This window comes from Podarcis muralis, chromosome 12 (genome assembly GCF_964188315.1).
Source record: "Podarcis muralis chromosome 12, rPodMur119.hap1.1, whole genome shotgun sequence".
Classification (NCBI taxonomy): domain Eukaryota; kingdom Metazoa; phylum Chordata; class Lepidosauria; order Squamata; family Lacertidae; genus Podarcis; species Podarcis muralis.
In genome coordinates this window covers 29,437,012-29,458,141 of record NC_135666.1, presented here as the reverse complement: position 1 = coordinate 29,458,141, position 21,130 = coordinate 29,437,012, and the positions used below count along the sequence as shown (strand labels likewise).

General features: G+C 43.4%; 1 protein-coding gene across 4 annotated transcripts in view; it reads left to right on the top strand.

Moving 5' to 3' along the window:
* Positions 1-21,130, top strand: part of SLC25A13 (solute carrier family 25 member 13) — a 107,664-nt gene that overhangs the window by 49,502 nt on the left and 37,032 nt on the right. For all 4 annotated transcript variants that reach the window (XM_077936953.1, XM_028749835.2, XM_077936954.1 and 1 more), the window contains 7 exons: positions 486-625; positions 7,088-7,234; positions 10,669-10,807; positions 11,663-11,756; positions 11,920-12,004; positions 16,107-16,191; positions 17,050-17,208. In XM_077936953.1, the coding sequence (XP_077793079.1) occupies positions 486-625; positions 7,088-7,234; positions 10,669-10,807; positions 11,663-11,756; positions 11,920-12,004; positions 16,107-16,191; positions 17,050-17,208 (849 nt within the window). The remainder of the gene's footprint in view (positions 1-485; positions 626-7,087; positions 7,235-10,668; positions 10,808-11,662; positions 11,757-11,919; positions 12,005-16,106; positions 16,192-17,049; positions 17,209-21,130) is intronic.

Genomic DNA, 21,130 nt, shown 5'->3' with positions numbered 1-21,130 from the left:
CCAGAGTGCGTGCACGCACGCATGCGCAAACGCTATTTCCGGCGCTCTTTCTGGCACGGAGGAGGCGTGCGCAGCTTCTCATTGGCTGCAGGAGCTTCCTGCATCCAATGGGAAGCCAGCCAGCATTGCGGAAGGCGGTCCCCGCTCTGCTCTGTGCTGGTATAGCGCGGCACATGGGAGCTGACTGAGTAGGCGGCGTGGGTCCCTGACCAGGCGGCGGGGGTCCATGGGCCTTAGGTTGCCAACCCCTGTGCTACAGCATCACTCGGAAAGAAGGAAGCATGACAAGGCAAGCGCAGGTATAACCTAGCAGAACACCTGAGTCTCTGAGCTAGTTAATCCAGAGTGTTTGTTTATTTAAATGAAAATCTGTTAATGTTGCACAAGCTCTCATCGAATGAACAGATTTTTACCAATTTCTGCATCTGCCTTCATAATCATCTCTCTTTCTCCCTCTCTCTCCCCCCTCCCCTTTCCTTCCCCAGAGGATGTTAAGCAGGTTTTTGGCCAGACCACAATTCACCAGCATATTCCCTTTAACTGGGATTCAGAGTTTGTGCAGCTGCATTTTGGAAAAGATCGGAAAAGGCGCCTCAATTATGCAGAGTTCACCCAGTTCTTACTGGTGAGTTTTGGCAATAAATATTTGTCTGAATAAAAGAATAATAATAAAGAAGAATTGCAAGGTTTAATCCCTTCCCCTTACTTTCCATGTTTCATTGCACAGTATCTGTCTTTTTCTTTTTTTTGAGACTGCTCGGGATGTTTGTGTGTGCCCATGAACTGTGATTGGCTAGTGGTGAAATTGCTGCCTAAGCAGTAATTTTTCTCTTGGCATCTGAAAGCAGCGTAGATGTTTTTTTGAAAAGGATCCAATTCAATTTAATCTTGTAGGTGTGGTTCTGAGGAGCTGGCACTCAAGATGATTAAAGGCCCTTGGATATCCCCACCCCTATTTCAGCTACGAGTTCAGCTACGTTGGATATTTGTGACCGAAAGGCAGAGTATCGAATTAGATGCAACTCAGACAAACGTTGCCAAACCTAAAGTCTGGAAGTGGCAGCTTTAACCTGTGTGGGACTGAATGAATTCCTTCTCCTAATGGGGAACTGGAATGTATCAGTGGCTTACAACAAACTTATGGGAGGCCAACCAGCTCCCAGTATCAATGGGATTTAAATTGGACATTTGTTTGTGCAAGGGGAAGAGGGGGAGGGGGAGAGATGAGGGGAAGGAAGGAATTTTGGGATTTACAACGGTTCTCCTCATCAACCCCTATCTTAAGATTTTTTATTATTTTTTTCCATACATTGCAGATAACTTTTGTATTTACTTTGGAACAAATGTTTTGCATTTATTTATATCTGACACTTGGGATGGGAATTTACTTTAAATACATGGTAGCAATGGCAGATGCGGCGCTGAAAACTTCTTAAGGCAGGATGAGTGCTTCTGTTTGTGTTTCCATTGGGTAGGCTCTAAAGAGCCATTACACAAGATAGTTTTGACAAAGGATCGTGTTTCAGGACTATGGAGCCTGTAATTTTGTTTACATAAGGATGTTAGTTCACAGTAGGAAGTGTTATCATTTTGATGAGGAATAATTAAGATAATGCTACGAGGACAAATGCTTCAAATTGACTTGGTGGAGTAGATGGAGCCTCATTAACTCTTTGTCTGAAGAGGATGTTGGAATTCCTGATACAGTATAATCACATTCTGTTCATTTTAATGACTCCCCTTTTGCTGACTTCACTATCCTTCATATCTAATCATTCTCGCCACTGAGGGACAATTTCAGGGCAAATTCTAGCCCATTTCAAGGAGTTGGTGTTCCAGATTCCCAGCATCATGCTAGCGGCACAAGTCCGTCCCACCCAGCTGTCTGGCAACCAGTTCAAGACAGCAGCTTCTCACTGATCAGTCAGTACCATGATTTGTTAGAAATGCTTGATGCAAAAAAATGAATTCAGGTGGCAGAGGTTTCTTAAAAATAACTATATTTTATTAAGGTAATTTCAGTTAAAAGAAATAAAGTGATACAGAAAAAAAGAAGGAAAAGTGAGAGGGAGAAAAACAACAACAAATACATATAAAAGCAAAAAAGGGGGGGAAAGGGGAAAGCAGCAGTATACAATATTCCCATACATTCTGGTATAATGTTATTGTCCTAGTGCTTATGTAAATTTAAATAGCCTACTACATTTTGTATAAGGGACGCAGGTGGCGCTGTAGGTTAAACCACAGAGCCTAGGGCTTGCCGATCAGAAGGTCGGCGGTTCAAATCCCCATGACGAGGTGCGCTCCCATTGCTCGGTCCCAGCTCCTGCCAACCTAGCAGTTCGAAACACGTCAAAGTGCAAGTAGATAAATAGGTACAGCTCTGGCGGGAAGGTAAACGGCGTTTCCATGCGCTGCTCTGGTTCGCCAGAAGCGGCTTAGTCATGCTGGCCACATGACCCGGAAGCTGTACGCCGGCTCCCTCAGCCAATAAAGCGAGATGAGCGTTGCAACCCCAGAGTTGGCCACGACTGGACCTAATGATCAGGGGTCCCTTTACCTTTATACTGCCTTGTTATATTGAAAATCCAGATTATAAATAAGTAAACAAATATTGGAAGGATAAGTGTTGGTAGGATAATCACCATGTATTTGCCCTAAGCTCCTTGGAGGAAGTTGAGAAAGAGGTGGAATCCAGTTCTCATGAAGTCATAACTCTCACATCAGGGCATTGAACCCAGAATGGAGCAGGACAAGGCAAAGAGCTTGATTCTCAGTGGCCCCCATTAAGTTCCCTTGGGCATAGTAAGTGTTGTGCAATCTAGGACATAGTCAAGAGGAAGTATAGCCTAGCCCTCTCCTGGGACAACCCTTCTGCCACCCCACTACAGGGATCCCATGGAAATGTACAGTATATTTCTGTATACACTGGTGCACTGTGGTTCTTCTCAAAGGCAATTCTGCTGTACAAAAGCCAATCTGTCACGTACTCTATCTGCCATAAACAATGCAACACTTTCCAGTGCAGTGATTCCTGGAATCTCAATTCTTTGCACCTGCAGACTGTCTGGAAGGGTGGGTGTTGTTGTTTTTAACATCTGTATGCAGAATGCCTTTAAGCATTCCCAGTAGGGCAACCATCACAGCCAGCCACCATGGGTCTGGGAATACGGTACCTAGCTTCTAAGCAGCTGAATGGGCCAGATAACATTCTAGTTTCTTCTGTCAAAAGCTGCCCATAGCTGGAGATTTAGAGTGGCTGTTCACATCTTTAAGAAATCTTGCTTCGGATTAAGCAACCGTTGGCATTTAACCCTTGTCCTTTGATGCTTTTCATGTATATGAGTCGGTCACCTTGTTCTGGCATCTAGACCTTGGACCTTAAGACTGCAGGGGGACGCCATTGTCTCTCTGCGTGAATTATATATTCCTCTTAATTTGTACCAGATGAGGCACCGTGGTGTACTTTAAAATTATTCTGCAAATACTGGCCCACTCGGTATAGGTTTATGAAATAATAAGAATAAAGGTAAATAGCTTGTAAGACCCTGCTGACTGCAGTTATTATCATTCTGTCAACTTTGTAAGGAGTTGCAATATCAATATTGGAAATAGCTTTGATTAAACAGAAATACATGGACATGTTACTAGTGAAGCTGTAGTTTTTTAAAAAAGACAGTGGAAGTTTTAAGGGTCTCACAGGGAAACACGCATCTAATTTGATTCAGCATGGAATTATAAACTGTGGGCAGGATTCACCTAACGAGTCCTGCCAATGGAAGCCCTGTGTGAAGACTTCTACTTGCACGATGGGGCTTCCCCCTCCCTCCTGCCATGCATCCCCTACATACCCCAAAATTTGCTACATACCCCTCAGACTAGTGTACAGGGAGAGGAGAGGGGGGCATTGTTCTGAAATGGTATCTCTAACTGAAAGTGTTAGCATGCATGAATAGTCAAAGCTGTGCCCCCTGAACCATTTTTAAATTGGCAACATGACTCCCAAGCAAACAAGCAAGAGCACTTGCAAGGCAAAAATAAAACATTCAGTGTACAGTCGTACCTTGGAAGTCAAAGGGAATCCGTTCTGGAAGTCCGTTCGACTTCCAAAACATTCGGAAAACAAAGCATGGCTTCTGATTGGCTGCAGGAAGCTCCTGGAGCCAATCGGAAGCCACAGAAGCCCCGTCAGATGTTCGGCTTCCAAAACGCCCATTGGGTGTCTGGGAGCCAAAACGTTCGAGAACTGGAAGGATTCCAGAACAGCGGGGCCACCAGCAAGGAGACTCTGGTTCAAATCTCAACAAAGTTTACTGGATAATCTTGGGCAAATCACTAGTACTCAGCTTCATCTGCTTGACTAGGATGTCAGGAGATAAAATAAATCACCCTTTGATCCTTGACTGAAGGGTGGAGTAGAAAGAAGAAGAAGAAGAAGAAGAAGAAGAAGAAGAAGAAGAAGAAGAAGAAGAAGAAGAAATGACAATCTCTATGTTCATCGCTCTTGAACTCTTTGAATCAAAGGCAGCATGTAAATAGGATGGATAAATAGAATTGGAAGATTATTATTTTTTAACACAATGAACAAAATTGAATTTTTAAGTGAACAAGCATTTGTTTTAGTATTTATAAAACAGAACTGTTCATAAGATTGCACAAATGGTGAGTATTCTTCAGGAAAGAGAGTGTAGCCCACTTCCAAATAAGGTTTAAGCAAGAGGCTCACACAAAGTCTGAAATCTCTGCCCAAACACCAGTTTTTCACATTATGTTTTACATGTCCTCATTTTATGGCTTTGTTAAATAACTTCAAATGTAAGCTAGCATTCTGTTCTGGCATGCTCGTTGATGAGGTAATAATACCTGTCAATGGGACCTCACAATATGCAGCAGTGGGAAGGATTGTACTGCACTACATCAAGTGAATTGTTGATCAATTGGAAATATCAGTCATACCTGAATATAACCTCCCCGTACCTGGAAAATAAAATAGCTTTATGAGCTGTAACAGGAAAAATAGAGTTTGGAAAGTTGGGGGTAGGGGAGGGGGGCGAAAATCAAGTTGGGAAATCCTTTCATTAAAGCTCTGGTGTCAGAGTTCCTGTTATCAACTGCAAATTAATTTTGTATAAACACTTATTGTGGTTTTTAGGAATTCAGACACCCAGCGTCAAGGAACGAAGCTGTTTTTAAAGTTATGTAGAGGGATTACGCCACCTCTAATCTAGGGGACGTTTGGCAGGCCATTTATTTTGCATTGAGAAGCAACTGAATTTATTTTTCTTGCAAAGTTGCTTTAACCCTTTCTTTGCTGAGTCTCGAAACTCTTCAGTGTATATTGTTATAGGACATAACTCACAGCAGGACTAAGCTGCAGAAATGAAGGATATTAGGATATTTTTGAATTCAGTAATAGTAGTAGTAATAATATTTCTTATAGCGGTCAAGTTGCTTTTCTCACAGAGTGAGCTGAAGCGACTTAACATTAATACCAATTAAGATAATCTAATAAGACTCGAAAAACACAGTTGAACAGATAGAAGGCAAGACTTAAGACATCTCACCCCATCAAAGAGACCACAGTGCCACCCTTCAAATTAATGGCCAAAAATGCCAATAGAGAGAAAAGTCTTTGCGTGGTGCCTACAGATAGATGAAGACTGTGCTCGGCTGGCCTCCTTAGGGAGAGCATTCTGCAAGTGGGGGCCACCACCGACAAGGCCTGATCTTACACTAGATTCTCTTTTAAATCTATGGCAGGGCCAATGTCAAGGATTGGCTTGGCTGAGCATCTACTGATGACCCACTGCTGAGATCTCTGTAGACCAGCTATGGTGAGGAGGTAGAGCTTGGATGGAGAGCCTATGTCTGTCCAGATGTTGTTGGACTCCAGCTCCCATCAGTCCCAGACAGCATGTTCAGTGGTTGGGGAAGTTGGGAGTTGGAGTCTTAACAACTTGTGGAGGGCCACAGCTGCTTCTTCTGTGAGACAGAAGCACTGAGGGAGAGGGGGTCATGAAGGGTGTCTTGCCTTGGGGCCTCTGGAACCTAGAGCAGACACTTCTTTCACCTGCCAAAATTAGCCCATTGGTTTCAGTGTGGAAGTGTTAAGCGTGTACTTAATTCCCTCCACTGAATGGAGTTGGATTGGATCTCATCCTGTGTCTTGAATACTAAAACCATCAAATCAATTGAACAGTATTTGCTCATTGCTGTTAATATTTTATTTTAATACCTTGCGGTACAACCTTTCAGCCTTTCTGTCTACATATTTCAAAGTGTTTACAGCATCGCTAAGAAGACGATTTGTTAAAACAATTCATCAAGAAAGCAGGTTTCCTGATACAGTAAAAACATAGTAGAAATGGTAGAAAATGCTGCTTATGAGCTAATAATTGCACTCAGTGGATAGAGAATAGGGTGCTCTTGGACCCTGGCTTCACCACCTTGGTCCAAGGTGGTGAAGCCAAGAGCTCTGCTGGAACCAATTCTTGAACTGTGAACAGGTAGGGACTCCCAACATGCATGCAAGGGGCTGTTGGGATCCAACCCTCAACATTAGAATTTCAGACTTTGGAAGACCTTCATGACTGCACAAAAAGAAAACAAAATTACTATCTCAATACCTACTGTTTTGCAAATAAAGAGTTTGATCCTAAGCATAATTAGATGGGCATTAATCTACAGAAATCCTATCTAAAAGGTTGAGATCACTTTGGAGAACATATCCAACCTACAAACTTAAAATGGAGTTAACTGTCCTGAGCTCCATGGGACTTTGGAAAGCTTCATGCTGTGAAGAGGATGCTGACTCCCAGCAGAGTTCTGATCATCACCCCATTCCCAAAGCTAAACTAATAGCCTGCAGCAACCTTCCAAATCTTACTGGACTCCAGTTCCCATTATCACTGTCTGGGACTAATAGGAGATGTAGTCTGACAGCATCTGGAGGGCATCTTGAGTATCTTTTGGGCTCTTTGTTTTTAAAGAATTGTGTACTCTTCAGTGAATTCTTAAATAAGAGAGAGAGAATGTGGCAAAGTTAGTTATGAACCTTAGTTAACTGTTGTTTTATTTACCCCTCCAGGAAATCCAGCTGGAACACGCAAAGCAAGCATTTGTACAGCGAGATAATGCCCAAGCTGGAAGAGTCACTGCCATTGACTTTAGAGACATTATGGTCACAATCCGGCCTCACATGTTGACATCTTTCGTTGAAGAATGTCTAGTAGCTGTAAGTAATTTTCCCATATCTGGGTCATGCCTAGGGACCTTGTCCCATTGAGACAAAAGTGCATAGAGGATGTTAAAGGGAGGGCAGAAGACTCTTGTTTACTTTTGTTTATTCCCCACCCCTGTTCTTTTTTGTTGTTGTTGTTTTGCTAGTATCTTTAGCCCAGCCATTGGATGCGAGAGAAGGAGTTAAAATTTATACATGATAAATCCATTTAGCCATTCATGTAAGGTTTCCTTCTCCAGAAGATCGTGATACTATCTTCTCAGGCCCAGAGTAGTAGCCAGCAACGTTGAGGCTGTTATCAGATGACCCGTTGCACCATCAGGGTAATTTATTTTTTTTGTACTGTCCCAACAAGCTACTATTCCCTGTCGGGGCAGTTCTGCATGAAAGTCTTGCTTTGTAAGGCTGATGTTCTGCTCACACAGGGGTTGGCAACTTGTTCAGCAACAAGGGCCACCAAGAGAAGGATGCTGAGCTTGAAAGCTCACATCTGCTTTGCATGGTTTTAAATATGCTTAATCTAATTTAACCCACAGATTGCATGAAATTTTGCATGACATCTTAATGTGGATGGCAAGAGAGCCTCAAACTTTAGCTATAATTTAGAGGTATGATCCCTGCACAATCGACCCTACAAACTGGTTGGTTGCGGGGGTGGAGGGTGGGATGGAGGTGGAGTGGCGGGTGGTAATATTTCACATTCAGGCAACTATTTCTAGCATGTTGAGCTGCTTAGCAAAGCTCTTAGTAGCTCGTTAGTTTTGGAGCCGGTTTGAGGATGGGCCCTATAGACTTAAAACCTTTCGTACTCGGACCTCCGTTTCATTGCCTGCATTTCCCCCCAAGCTTTTCCCAAGCGTAGTATCAAAAAATAAACAACATTTTGCTGCCTTCGTGTAAACTGTTTTCACTTGCACATCCCCACTTGCCAAGAAGCAAAAGTATCTGAATGCCTCGATTCCCGCTTCCTTCTGTTTATTCCATTTAAATATATGAAATATATATATTAGGGACGTTACTGCTTTATGAGTCGGTGGTGACTTTACACTAGTAGACACACTTCTTTCCTTCCTATCCCCTTCTGCTCCCCTTGCCCCCAAAATCTGGGGAGGGGAGAAACCTCTGTAACAATATGGGATGTAGCATTGAAGGTTGCAGTTGGTGGGAATTGGTAAAAACGAACTGCACTTCTAGTACAGTGATACCTTGGGTTACAAACACTTCGGGTTACAGACTCCACTTATCCAGAAGTAGTACCTCAGGTTAAGAACTTTACCTCAGGATGAGAACAGAAATTGTGCGGCGGCAGCAGGAGGCCCCATTAGCTAAAGTGGTACCTCAGGTTAAGAACGGATTCAGCTTAAGAACGGACCTCCGGAACGAATTACGTTTGTATCCAGAGGTACCACTGTAGTGCAAAACCATTTACAACCCTAAGTAAGTGCTGGGCTGTGTTCACAGGCCCCCCTATCAATGAGGGGTCACTTTGACCATGTCCTGCTATCAATCATGTCAGCTTTACTTGGGAAAAAACATTGCTTGAAACACCATTCTAGGCTGTATTTTTCTGAGGAACTATACACACAGCAACTTACATTAGAGAGCACACACTCGATGTGATATGGAGGAAGATAAATGGCACTGTTCCCCTGTCAAAGGAGTCTACTTGCTTCGCACAGCTACATTATGTAATAGTATGCATATTTTGGTGATGCAAACTGGTTTGCCACAGTGTTAATACCAACATTATGTTAGTAGTATGTGGACGATGGAGGAGAAATACACAGGAATTGGGGAATGGGCAAAGTGTAGCTTGGAGACACTTTGATAAGGAGAAAGACCTTGAAATACTATATTGGTACCCTACTGTAACAAATAAATTAATTTCAAATTCTCTGGAACGTTTAACCTTAGAAGAAGAAGAAGATGAGTGTGTGAAAACTTATTTGTATGTGTACTAGCATTGTGCTTAAATTCCTTCTCAAATGTGGAGTTTATTATTTTTTTAAATTTCATTTGTGCACAGACCTGATTACGAATCTCATTCAGTACAGGCTTTTCTCGAGTCAAATATATTGCTACATTTGCTTCGCAGTGTTGAGTTTCTTAGGACTACTGCCATAGCAACCAGCTTTTAATGCATCCGTAATAAAGTTCCATCCCCTTCTTTGATTTTTGTAAGGGTGAAAATTGCTTTGCTAACAGTAGCACTTAGATATTGGCATCGGCATCCCATGTTCTGACTGTTTGCATCTCATACTGAGCTCTGGTCCTGAGCAAGCATAATGTTAGTATGCTTCCTGGTGTCCTTTGCAGATGTTTGAAGGCTGAATGTTCTTTCATTCATTCAAACAAACGTTGGCTTGGAGACAGCTTGGAAAAATGTTAAAATATAAACATTCTGCAAAGTGTGCGTACTGTGTTACAAAGCAGAATTCACAACCAATGAATGATATGGCATATTGGAGAGAGTCCCACTTTAGCCTGTGGTACATTCAGTTAAATGGACTTCTGCGGCAGCCTCAAGAGATAATTGAACTGTGAAGAACCACTGGCACGGTGGCTGTGTCTGCACGTAACACTAAACCATGGTTTGATGCTATGTCAGGCTCACATGTTCCCCCATTTCCTGCGCGGCAGGACTAATGATCCTCTCGCGTTTAAAAAGTTGAGTCAGTCTGTGAGCCGTATGGAATTTCACAACCTAAAGTTAGTTACTCTCCTTTCTCATGGATGTTGGGAAGATTTGCTTGCATTTTCTTTCTTCTGGGAAATAGCATTTGTGCACTGTTGAAGATAAGACCTTTGAATTCCTTGGCAAAGCTGATTGTTAAAAGCAAAGTTGGAGAAACCCAGAGAGAGGATTTCACTATCGGCTGTAGGTGATATGGTGCTCTCTGGATTTAAATATTAAAGCAGCCCCATTCCTCCCAACCCACATAGCATGATTGATTTTTTTTTATCCTGCCCCCCCCTCCCCAACTGTAACATACTTGGCATTTTTAAGCCTTTGAGATTTGCTCATTAGAAGAAATAAAGCAACTTATAAAACATTTTCGACTGAAACAGTATTGAAACTTGAACTCTGTAAATTACCACTGGCCATGTTGTTATAATCCTGCATATGTATTTGTTTAGGTTTCCCTGGAAGGGGGGGGGGCAGCTTGCATGCTGGTCGTGATTAGCTCCAGTAACTTTAGAATCTATAATAGGCTTTTTTCATTTTGCATTTCTAAAATCCCTTGCTACTTCTATTGCTGTTTTTCTTAAATTAAAAGAAAACTCCAACATGATTCCCAAAGTGTTCTCCCCTCTCCCCACAAAAGTTCCAAGTGGTATGATTCTTTAAAAAATAAAATGAACAAATCCAGATACATCTAACATCCTTTTTTCTCTTCCTGCTTCCCTCATTGCTTCCTCTGTTCTAGGCTGCTGGAGGAACCACTTCTCATCAAGTCAGTTTTTCCTATTTTAATGGATTTAATACCCTTCTTAATAACATGGAACTCATTAGAAAAATCTATAGTACTCTGGCTGGACATAGAAAAGACGTGGAAGTTACTAAAGGTTAGTTAAAATGTGGATATGAACCTTAATCTGGAACAGTTATTCCCTCCCTCCCTTCCTCCCTCCCTCCCCACTGGTCAGCTTTTCAGGATATCAAGTGAGATGCTTTGACAGCGGTAAAAGGAACTCTCCAAGCCTAGCTGTCCTTGTGCCTTTCCATTTTCAGTTGCTTTGTCCATTACAATTAGTTTTCCTACCTCTCTTTAAAAGAAACTTTTTTTTTATTTTGGAGAGATGGAGGTCTTAAAAAACAGGATTGAATGAGCAGTCGACGTAAAGATGTTTTAAAGGCTTCAGAAAACTTCCTAGGAGTCGTGCCAAATTGGCAGCCTATTAAAGTGACCTTCAAGGCTAGTTGAAAAATTCCACAAACTTGTATTGGCATTGCAGTAAGCTGATCTACAAGTTTGGAACAAGATGTTATCAGCTCTATCTAACCACTTTTATAGAGAACTCCCTCGGCAGTGCCAACCCTCTATTAAGGCAGCCCTACTGGGACGGCACAAGCAAGAAGAAAGTTCCACATCACTGTCTCCTTCCCCCACTCCCCCACTCTGACCCACAACTGATTGATACCGTATGTCAAATATCCTAAATCCTGCTGTTAGCACTAAGCTATAAGGCCAGACTGCTTCTCCTGTTTGCATGATGGATAGAGTATTTAAAACATACATTTACACAGTGGCGCGGGCATGCTATTTGCGGTGTTTTCTTCTTCTTTTGCAGCATATTGGTTTAATACTAAAAAACGTTAGTGATTCTAGGATATTTGTGGATAACTTTTGGTGTTGTTTGATTAGTTTCCCCTTCTATATTTTCCTCTCTCCCTCCCTCCACCCCCAATTTCTACTGCAGAGGAGTTTGTTCTGGCAGCTCAGAAATTTGGCCAGGTTACACCCATGGAAGTTGACATCTTGTTCCAGTTAGCAGATTTATATGAGCCACGGGGGTAAGTTGAAAATTACCCATTTCTTTGCTTGCAAAGAAAATGAAAAACAACAACAACATCGGAATACGTATGAGTGAACAGAATACTGCCCGTTGCTGCTGGCAACTTTCCTCCTGGCGTCCACTGCAAATTTCATTTTTTTTGTGATCACTTGTTTCCCCAGGCGCATGACGATGGCCGACATTGAAAGAATTGCTCCTCTGGAGGAGGGCACCCTGCCATACAACCTGGCTGAGGCTCAGAGACAGGTGAGGAGACAAGTGGGGATAATATGAAGGCCTGTGTTGACTTATTTCTTTCTTTTGCAGCAGCAAGCCCACAAGCTTTGCCCAGTATGTCATATTTAAATCACATCAACACCCTTGCAGGTTCAGTATGAGAAGCAAGGCGTTGCATCCAGTTAAGTTCTACTCGGCGTAAGCCCATTCAAACAAATGGGCCTAAGTTAGTCCCGTCTGTTAATTTTGAAGGGTCTACTCCGAATTTGACTGACGTTAGATACAACCCTCGATTGTTAATTTTTAAAAGCAAAATAATTTGCTCACAACTTTGCTTAGCTGGAAAATAAAAAGTATGGGGTGTGTGCATGTGTGTGTGTGGGTTCCCCTTTCCATTTAGAAAGTTGAAGCATGAGTGATCTGATAGAAAAGATCAAACAAACAAGTAAGGAAGGGTCTCTCGCTAACAATATGCAGCAGGGAAGGGAATGTTGGTTCACCAATAGTGCAGTTCTGTAATGTCAAGTTTGTAGATATAGGATTCCAACCTTAGTAAACTAGCTGACTTAGCCCTCCCTGATCCTGTCTCCAAATATGTTTAATGAAGGAAGTAATGCTTTACAGTTTATCCTGGGAAGATGTTAAATCTTCTGTTTCACAGCCTCTCTGTTGCATTCTGTCTTCAGCCGCCTATTGAAATGAATGATGGTTTTGTTTAGTCTGTCACAATCGTTTCAAATCTTTTAAGACTGTAAAAGAAACCCAAGTGCTGCGTGGTGTTCCTTGTTTTGTTTTTGTTCGGGATTTTTTAAAAAATTAACCTTAATTTTAAAATGTTTGTATCTGGAAAGGGGAGATACTGGAAAACGATGCGGTGCAAAAGACACACACACAAAAAAGAGTCTCTGCCAACTTAAAAAAAAAACTTTTATTGGTCTCTTTCGTATATTGAAAGCTGACACAGACCTGGGTGTAGTTCTGTTTTTCTGAAACTATCACTTAAAGTCAAACCGAGTTCTGTATATTGAGAGCTGGAGGGTTCCCTCCTCCCCCCCACCGCCACCCCTTTCTATGCTCTGGGTCTGTACAGAGACGCCAGTTTGACCACAATGAGTTGATGCAGGCTACATTTTTGGGTCTAATAGGCCTTGAGCCAGGCCCTTCTCACTTGGCTGCTTCCTCCCCTCCCCTCCCCTCCCGCCCCCCCCCCCCCCAGCAGCATCACCCTACAAACAGCATATTTTTAGCCTCGCCTTAGGAGCGAGCGTGTTAGGATACACACTCCTAGTAGCTGACTCCTAAAACCTGTCTCAAAGGTTACCGAGAGAGGTACAGAATAAGCGTCCGCCTGCACATGTTTAAGCCCCACACCGAAAAACTGCTTCGTGGATGTGGTAGCTTTTCCACACAGCATTACATTCTTGGCACCCGCATCAAGACTTTCTGCGCAGTGCAGATGATCAGCGGTACCGCAGGGTTACGGCTTCTGCCTGGAGAAACCACCGTGGAAATGCTTTGTGCCGTGATCAGCAGCTGAAGGAGGTTGTAATGAGTAGACGGGTCTCTAGAAATAGCCTGGAATATAAGCGCAGGTAGCAACAACACATGCAAAAGTGGATTTCTCAAGCAGATCTTTGAAATGTGCAATTCCTTAGGTTTTTTTCTTATGCTCTCAGTGGTGATCTGTGGTTGAAATCCAGCAAGCTGCTTTTATGCACAGTTTTCGCCCTGTTCACCTCCCACAGAAACTCCTACGCCTTGCAAGAACTTTCAAAAATTGTGGAGCAGGGCTGAAGCTCAGTGGAAGAGCACAATTATTGTTATTTATTAAATTTCTATACTGTCCTTCATCTGAGGATCATAGGGAAGTTTACAATATAAAAACACAAAAATGCATGATGATGATGATGATGACATAAATACACAAAAATGCATGAAGATTATGATGATGATGATGATATTTATACACTGCCCATCTGGCTGGGTTTCCCCAGTCACTCTGGGCAGCTCCCAACAGAATATTAATAATAATAAAAAAGTGATAAAAGATCAAACATTAAAATCTTCCCTAAACAGGGCTGCCTTCAGATGTCTTCAAAAAGTCAGATAGTTGTTTATTTCCTTGACATCTGATGGGAGGGCATTCCACAGGGCGGGTGCCACTACCGAGAAGGCCCTCTGCCTAGTTCCCTGTAACCTCACTTCTCGCAGTGAGGGAAGCACCAGAAGGCCCTCGGAGCTGGACCTCAGTGTCTGGGCTGAACGATGGGGGTGGAGACGCTCCTTCAGGTATACTGGGCCGATGTATACAACACTCTAACAAACAAAAATAATAACCTGCCCCGACTGCTTCAGTTTAAAAGGCTATAGATTGTTTAATTAGCCAAAGGCCTGGAAGAAGAGGAATGTTTTTGCCTGGTGCCTAAATGTATGTAAGGAAGGCTCCAGGCGAGCCTCCCTGGGGAGAGCATTCCACAAGCAGGGAGCCACTGCAGAAAAGGCCTGTTCTCGTGTTGCTGCATTCTGGACCTCTCATGGAGGAGGCACACGAAGAAGGGGCTGTGATGACGATTGCAGGGTCCAGGAAAGGCAGTTCTTGAGGCATGCACACAGTGCTTTGCATACCTATGGTCCAGGTTTGATTCCTGGCTTTTCCAGTTAGGCTGTCTCCTGTCCAAAGAGAAGTTGCCAGTCTCAGTGGACAAGACCAAGCCAGATACACCAAGCATATTGCACAGAAGCTTTAAAGAACAGTATTTTATGCAGCTATATGAGAGGACGCGGGTGGCGCTGTGGGTAAAAGCCTCAGCGCCTAGGGCTTGCCAATTGAAAGGTCGGCGGTTCGAATCCCTGCGGCGGAGTGCGCTCCCGTTGTTCAGTCCCAGCGCCTGCCAACCTAGCAGTTCGAAAGCACCCCCGGGTGCAAGTAGATAAATAGGGACCGCTTACTAGCGGGAAGGTAAACGGCCAGAGCAGCAATGTCACGCTGGCCACGTGACCCGGAAGTGTCTCCGGACAGCGCTGGCCCCCGGCCTCTTGAGTGAGATGGGCGCACAACCCTAGAGTCTGTCAAGACTGGCCCGTACGGGCAGGGGTACCTTTACCTTTATATGAGAGGCTGCTCTTAGGAAAAGCAAAAATGGAAAACGCTCTTATGTATGTCAGAGCTAAATTTGCTGTGATTTGAACGTCAACCAATACATCCAGGTTCTGTATCTCTTTTATTTTGAGAAGAGAGATGTTCAAATGCAATAGCTAATCTTTTCATAGCTATAAGCAATTCTTTGCTTATAGGATTTTAAAAAACGTTTTGTTTCTGGTACATTTGGATTTAAAAAAAACAAAAAAACCAGTAGTGGTATAGTAAACCGAAAAATACGTTTTCTGTTGTTTCAGAAACCCAACCTGGTTTCTTCGGTATCTTCGTGGTCTGTTGGCAAGAAAGACTCCACAACACTTGTTTTAATATCTCTTGCCCCTATAGCAGCCCAGGCCAGTGTAACACAAAGCCGTGATGGAAAATATTTTTATTTTTATTTTCTTGTGTGCCTCATGTATTTAGACACTCCTCAAAAGCAGCCTAGGAGCAGGAGTAGTGTTGAGATCGTGATTTGGCTCAAAACTGGAAGCAGGCTGGGACATTTTCTAGGTGCCCAGAATTGTGACCACTTAAACCTTTGAATAATTCACTTGGCTGCGGTTGTCAATGAACTCGGTGGGACCTCCTTCTGAGTAGGCATGTATAGAATTGCACTGTAATAAAGTATCTGAGTCTCAGTTTGCTGTGTGGAGAACTCATTGCATACTACTGGTTGATGCTCCCTTTTTATCCTGAACAAGGAAGTGTTACCCGCTGCATTAACAGCAAGGGCACGGACAAAAGTCCCATGATGTAGTAGCTGCCTTGAGTCAGTGCCTCGATGGGAGGACACCTTAACATCCTACCTGTGTTCTGTTTTGTTCCTTGGAGTAAAAGTAGAATAGAGCTGATTACAATATTGTAGTCATTAAATTTCCTCTTTCGTACTTGATCCTCGATTTGTCATTACTGTATTGCTGTTCGGCCTCAGTCTAAATTTCCCCCTTTGCCTTTCTCTTCCCAAATCTTCTCCCCAAACTCCACTACCTGCAGCAAGCTCCAAGCGACGTGTCACGTCCCATTCTCATCCAGGTAGCGGAATCTGCGTACAGGTTTGCCCTTGGCTCCATTGCTGGAGGTGAGTGAGGGAATCGGGTGCACAAAAAGAACTTTTAGAATACCTTTCCACTTGCTTCTCTTTTACCTTCCCTTCCCTTCATTATATACAGAGCTCTGCAGCTTGTGACCAGGTTACCAAAAATGGCGTGAGCTCTCCCTGGCTTTTTTTGGTACTTTCCCCAGATTTAGGGGAGCCTTTTCAAACCTTCTGCCCTCCAGATGTTTTATAGGACCATAACTCTCGCATCTGGAGGGCACCAAGTTGGGGAAAGCTGATTTTGGGATTCCGTAATAATAATAATAATAATTTATTATTTGTACCCCGCCCACCTGGCTGGGCCTCCCCAGCCACTCTGGGCGGCTTCCATAGAAACCAAAAAACACTAAAATATCATACATTAAAAACTACAGCAAAGCGTAGAGTGCACTTTGTGAATCGCAAGTGGAGTTTGCAACGAAAATGTTCTAGTGGTGTGCTCCCAGTTGAGATTCCAGCCAGCTATACCCTTGTACAGGATACTCCGTTCCATCCTACCCCTTCCCCAATTTTCCAATATTCTCCCACCCCACCCACCCCAAGAGCCAGTCAGCGTTCCATGCCCAGTGAGCACGCTCAATTCTCATTTAGCAGTTTTCTTGAGGGGAGGTGTCCCACCTCCCCCTATTTTTACCCACCCTGGCCCTGCTGATATCTCCCTCTTATGTGTGAATAGTGCAGGGATATTACAGTTCAAAGGATGGAAGAGATGCATACAAGCCCTGCGATACTTGCAGGGTGATCGTCCGTCCATGTACAAGCTTAGAATGAACCCAGTGCAACGAAGCTTGCTAGAGAAATGCTCTTGTTTTTTAAAAAAATTGTGTTACTTCCATGTAGCTGTTGGAGCCACGGCAGTGTATCCCATTGACCTTGTGAAAACCCGGATGCAGAACCAGCGCTCCACTGGGTCGTTTATTGGAGAGCTGATGTACAAGAACAGCTTTGATTGCTTTAAGAAAGTGCTACGCTATGAAGGGTTCTTTGGGCTCTACAGAGGTCAGTATACCAAGTGTTGTCTCCACCACCCCAATTTGGTGCGAGTTTACAAGAGAGGGACTTGCTGCCGGCATGGATTTCTATATCACCCTGTTCAGAAGAACTAAACTCAGAATGGAAATTCTCCAGGATTGAGTTGTGGCGTCCAAAGAGGAGTTTTATTGCCCTGATCACTCCCAGTATCGATTGGCTCTCTTTCCAGCCCTGTCTGCCACAAGGCATTTACAGAAACGACATGGGCTGCATTCCTAACCCCACTCACCTGGGAATAAGCTCCACTGAATTCGGTAGGACTCACTTATGAGTAGACATGGTTAGGATTTTGCTATAAGTGTAAGATGGTAATAGTACCCTCTGGAACACCCTGCCTTGTGCAATTTGGGAGGTGTCAACTGGGGTGGGCTTTAAACGTCTGCTGAAAACGTATCTGTTTAGACAAGCTTTCCCTGACTCTTAAGAAATCTTTAGATCTCACTGTTCGGTGTTCTGTTTTTATACTCAGTTGGGTTTTATTGCAGCAGCTTAACATCTTCAATCAATTCCTGTTGAATTTTTGTGGGATCTTGATGTATTACGTTCGCTTGGGTTTTTAAAAAGTTACATTCTGTCTTGGATGAGCCTCCTTAAGCAGCATATAAGTTATATAAATCAATAATCCTTAGGAAAGCTTTTTACCTGCTGTTCAGAAGCCCTTGATTTTATACTCATCATCTCAGTTTGCTGTTGTGGACTGGGCTGATCGGTCTGTCTTAACTGGAAACAGTAGAGGAGCTATGTGAAGTGCATAGCTGCTCCAAAGCCTGCAGTGCCATCAGGAACATTTAGGGCCATCTGATGCTACATAATACCTTGCCATTAGCATATTTGTATGACACAAATAGCAAAAGCGGTCATGGTGTCAACAGTATAGCTTCAGAATAAACATAATAAATGGCTGCTGGTTATCATGAACTGGTGCATCAATTGCAGTGGCTGTACCTCTCTTGCAGAGGCAGGACCTGTGATCCACAGAAATGATATGCACAGACAGGGAAAATTGCTTTGATGTTGCCATCTGGCAGGTCCCATTGCTGAGGACGACAGGCCACTGTGAATTGTTCATACCACCCCAGTACAAGCATTTCCTGCTGTGTCTTTTCCTTTCCAGAGACACCAGGAAACAGGGCATGCTCACCAAAGCTTCTAAGATAAGCTTTGGGAACCACATTTCCCAAGAACAGCGGCAGCCACAGCTGTCTGTGCGTATAGCAACATCTATTAACACCTAACTCTGGAGGTGTCACTGCTGCCATTCCTTGCCTCCAGTAATACTGGGAAAGGAAAGAGTAAATGGATCTGCCTTGAATCAGTCTGGACTTCAGGACAATCTTACTTGAATCCCAAAGAGCAGGGACCCACGAACCACGTTTTCCAGACCCCACCTGGTTTCTGGTGTAAGACTCTGACAACCTCCCAGGACACCAATCTCAAGACAAGCAGACTTGAACAAAGAGAGATTCCAGTGTGAGTCTGCCGAATTACAGCTTCTTGGGAAATTCAGCTCTAACTAGAGTTCCCTGGCTCCCACCCAGCACATGTAGACAGAGACGTTTACTTGAAAATAAGAAAGGGTTTTTTATTCAGGCAAGTAATGGTTCCGTCTCAACAGCAGACACAAAGCTCAGGAGTCATGGTTCAGGAGTTCAGGAATAGGGCAAGAAGTTCAGAACTGGACAGAAGCAGCAAAGAGTGCTGCAAAAAGTGACTCTTAAAGATGAGGCGTGATAATCTGCTCGACTTCCGGGAATGTCAGGATTGCAAATGCCTCTGTTGGTGCAGGTGGGTCTGTTCCCACCTGCAAAGGTGGCAAGGCTGCACCTTCCTGTTCAGGCTCCTGCTCAGTCTCTGCCTCCTCCTGTTCTTTCTCCTCTCTTGGCTGATCAAAGCCCTCGGCAGGCTCCGTCGAGGCTCTCCGCTCCACAGGAGGGTTGGAAAGGGGAGCCAGCATCCCTGCTCCTCCTTCCAGAGTGGTGGAAGTTAGGGTGGAAAGGAGAGATTGTCCCCTTCTCTAACCTAGGCTCCCATCAACCCCTCTGCGTCTTCCTTCTCCTTAGCTTACTGCATGTCCAACTCAGTTTTTTGTGACGCTTCTATCCAGCCAAACCATCTGAGGCCAAGGTTTGTGCTTGGCTTCCCAATCATGGTTTGGGAGGAACAAACCATGAGCGCTTCCATGCCCTGTGACCATTCAAAAAGCTGAAGGTCGGGGTACACTTCGTAACAATGTGGGTTGTTGCACAAAGAGCTGTAAATGGAGGGGAGCTGGCAGAAATTATGTTCCACCTTGTGCTTTCCACTCACACCAAAGTTCCTTTGCATCCACCCATACATGTGAAGATCTTCAAGAAAGTGATGAAAGCAGTATTCAAGTAATGTATCTCAAGTTACACCATTTCCAGCATCTTTAGTAGCATATATATTCCTAACAGAAGCTGCTAGTTATCAAACTGTAATCCAGGACTGATTCCCTGGTGTGTTAATTGTGGTTTTTTACAAACCAGTTTCATGGGAATTTTTTTTTTTACACACAACTGTGGTTTGTTACAAACTGGAACTTGGAAGCCTTAAATCCCCTTCAATCATTCACAAAAAAGAGAGGAGGGGGGGGCACATGAGTCCAAGGTTGGCCGTGCTCTTGGAAGGACCAACCATGCTTTATCATTCCGCCTGAATCTGGCATACGTCTAATGGACTGAGGTTGCCTTGGTTTCACACTTAAAATACTAAGGAGGTAAGCAGGAGTAATCATCATAGCCTGCATCTGTGGGATGGGGGCTTAAATACACATAATAGGCACAATCCAAAGACGTTGCAAATGCTAAAATCCCATTAAAACCAACAGGTTTTAAGTACTCCAGACTCTACTGGAGGTACAGAGCTATTTTGATTCCCACAATCACAATCACTGAGCAGGGAGACTGTAAATGCAAGAGGAAATACAGTACTTTTTTTTTTTTTTAGTAGCTTTCCAGCAACTCTGAGCTTGAAAGAAAACCAGACTTAGTGCCTTCTCAAATAGCAGGCAAAAGTAGTTGCGGCAAAATTGGTTTGCTCCAAAATCAAGCATAAACAGAAATCTCGAAAAGCTGATGCAAAAAAGAGCAAAAGTGGGGGAATAACCATAATGCCTCTTTATTCTCTCATCTGCCTTGAGAGACGCCTCTTGAAGTTTGTTCAGAAATAGTGAGCTGTTTTTTTTACTCAAACATGAAAATATGTATAATTGCAAATTTTTGTTGTGTTGACTTTCTCAGAAATAGTTGCTTAAGCAAATGGCAAATAACCCTAAAACATTTGTAAAATTAAGCTCCTCCTCTCTTTCCCCCCGTTTTGCAAAGAACATTTTATGCAGCACTTGGCTTTCAATCCTTTCTTCAAGATTGCCCAACAATCCGTAGCAGAAATTCAGCATTCAGCGAAAGACTTACAGCTACCTGCTTGTTTATCATAGCGCTTGTAACTTTAAAAAAGCAAATATTTTGTGTATGGCTAGGTAAATAACCTGAGCTTAAATTTTAAATAGCAAATCGTTTGGCCAGGACAAAGCATTATGTGAACTTAAAATCAGCCACGAAGAACACAGGAATATGCTTTATCCTGAGCAGACCATTACTCTGTGTAGCTGAATATGTCTCTGCCTGACACTCTGGGGCTCTCTAAAGCTTTGAGCCGAGGTCTTCCCCAGCCAGGCTTGCTACCTGCTAACTGGAAATTCCAAGGATTGAACTGGGACCTTTTGCATGCAAACCATGTGCTTGACCACTGAGCTGTAGCTGCAAAATAAATTTGACGTGGCTTGGCCTGCTTTCTTTCTCGTTGGCTATTTCCTTATGGCTGCAGATCTTGTTGCTGGTGATAATTGAAGCACCTGGGAGTGTTCAAG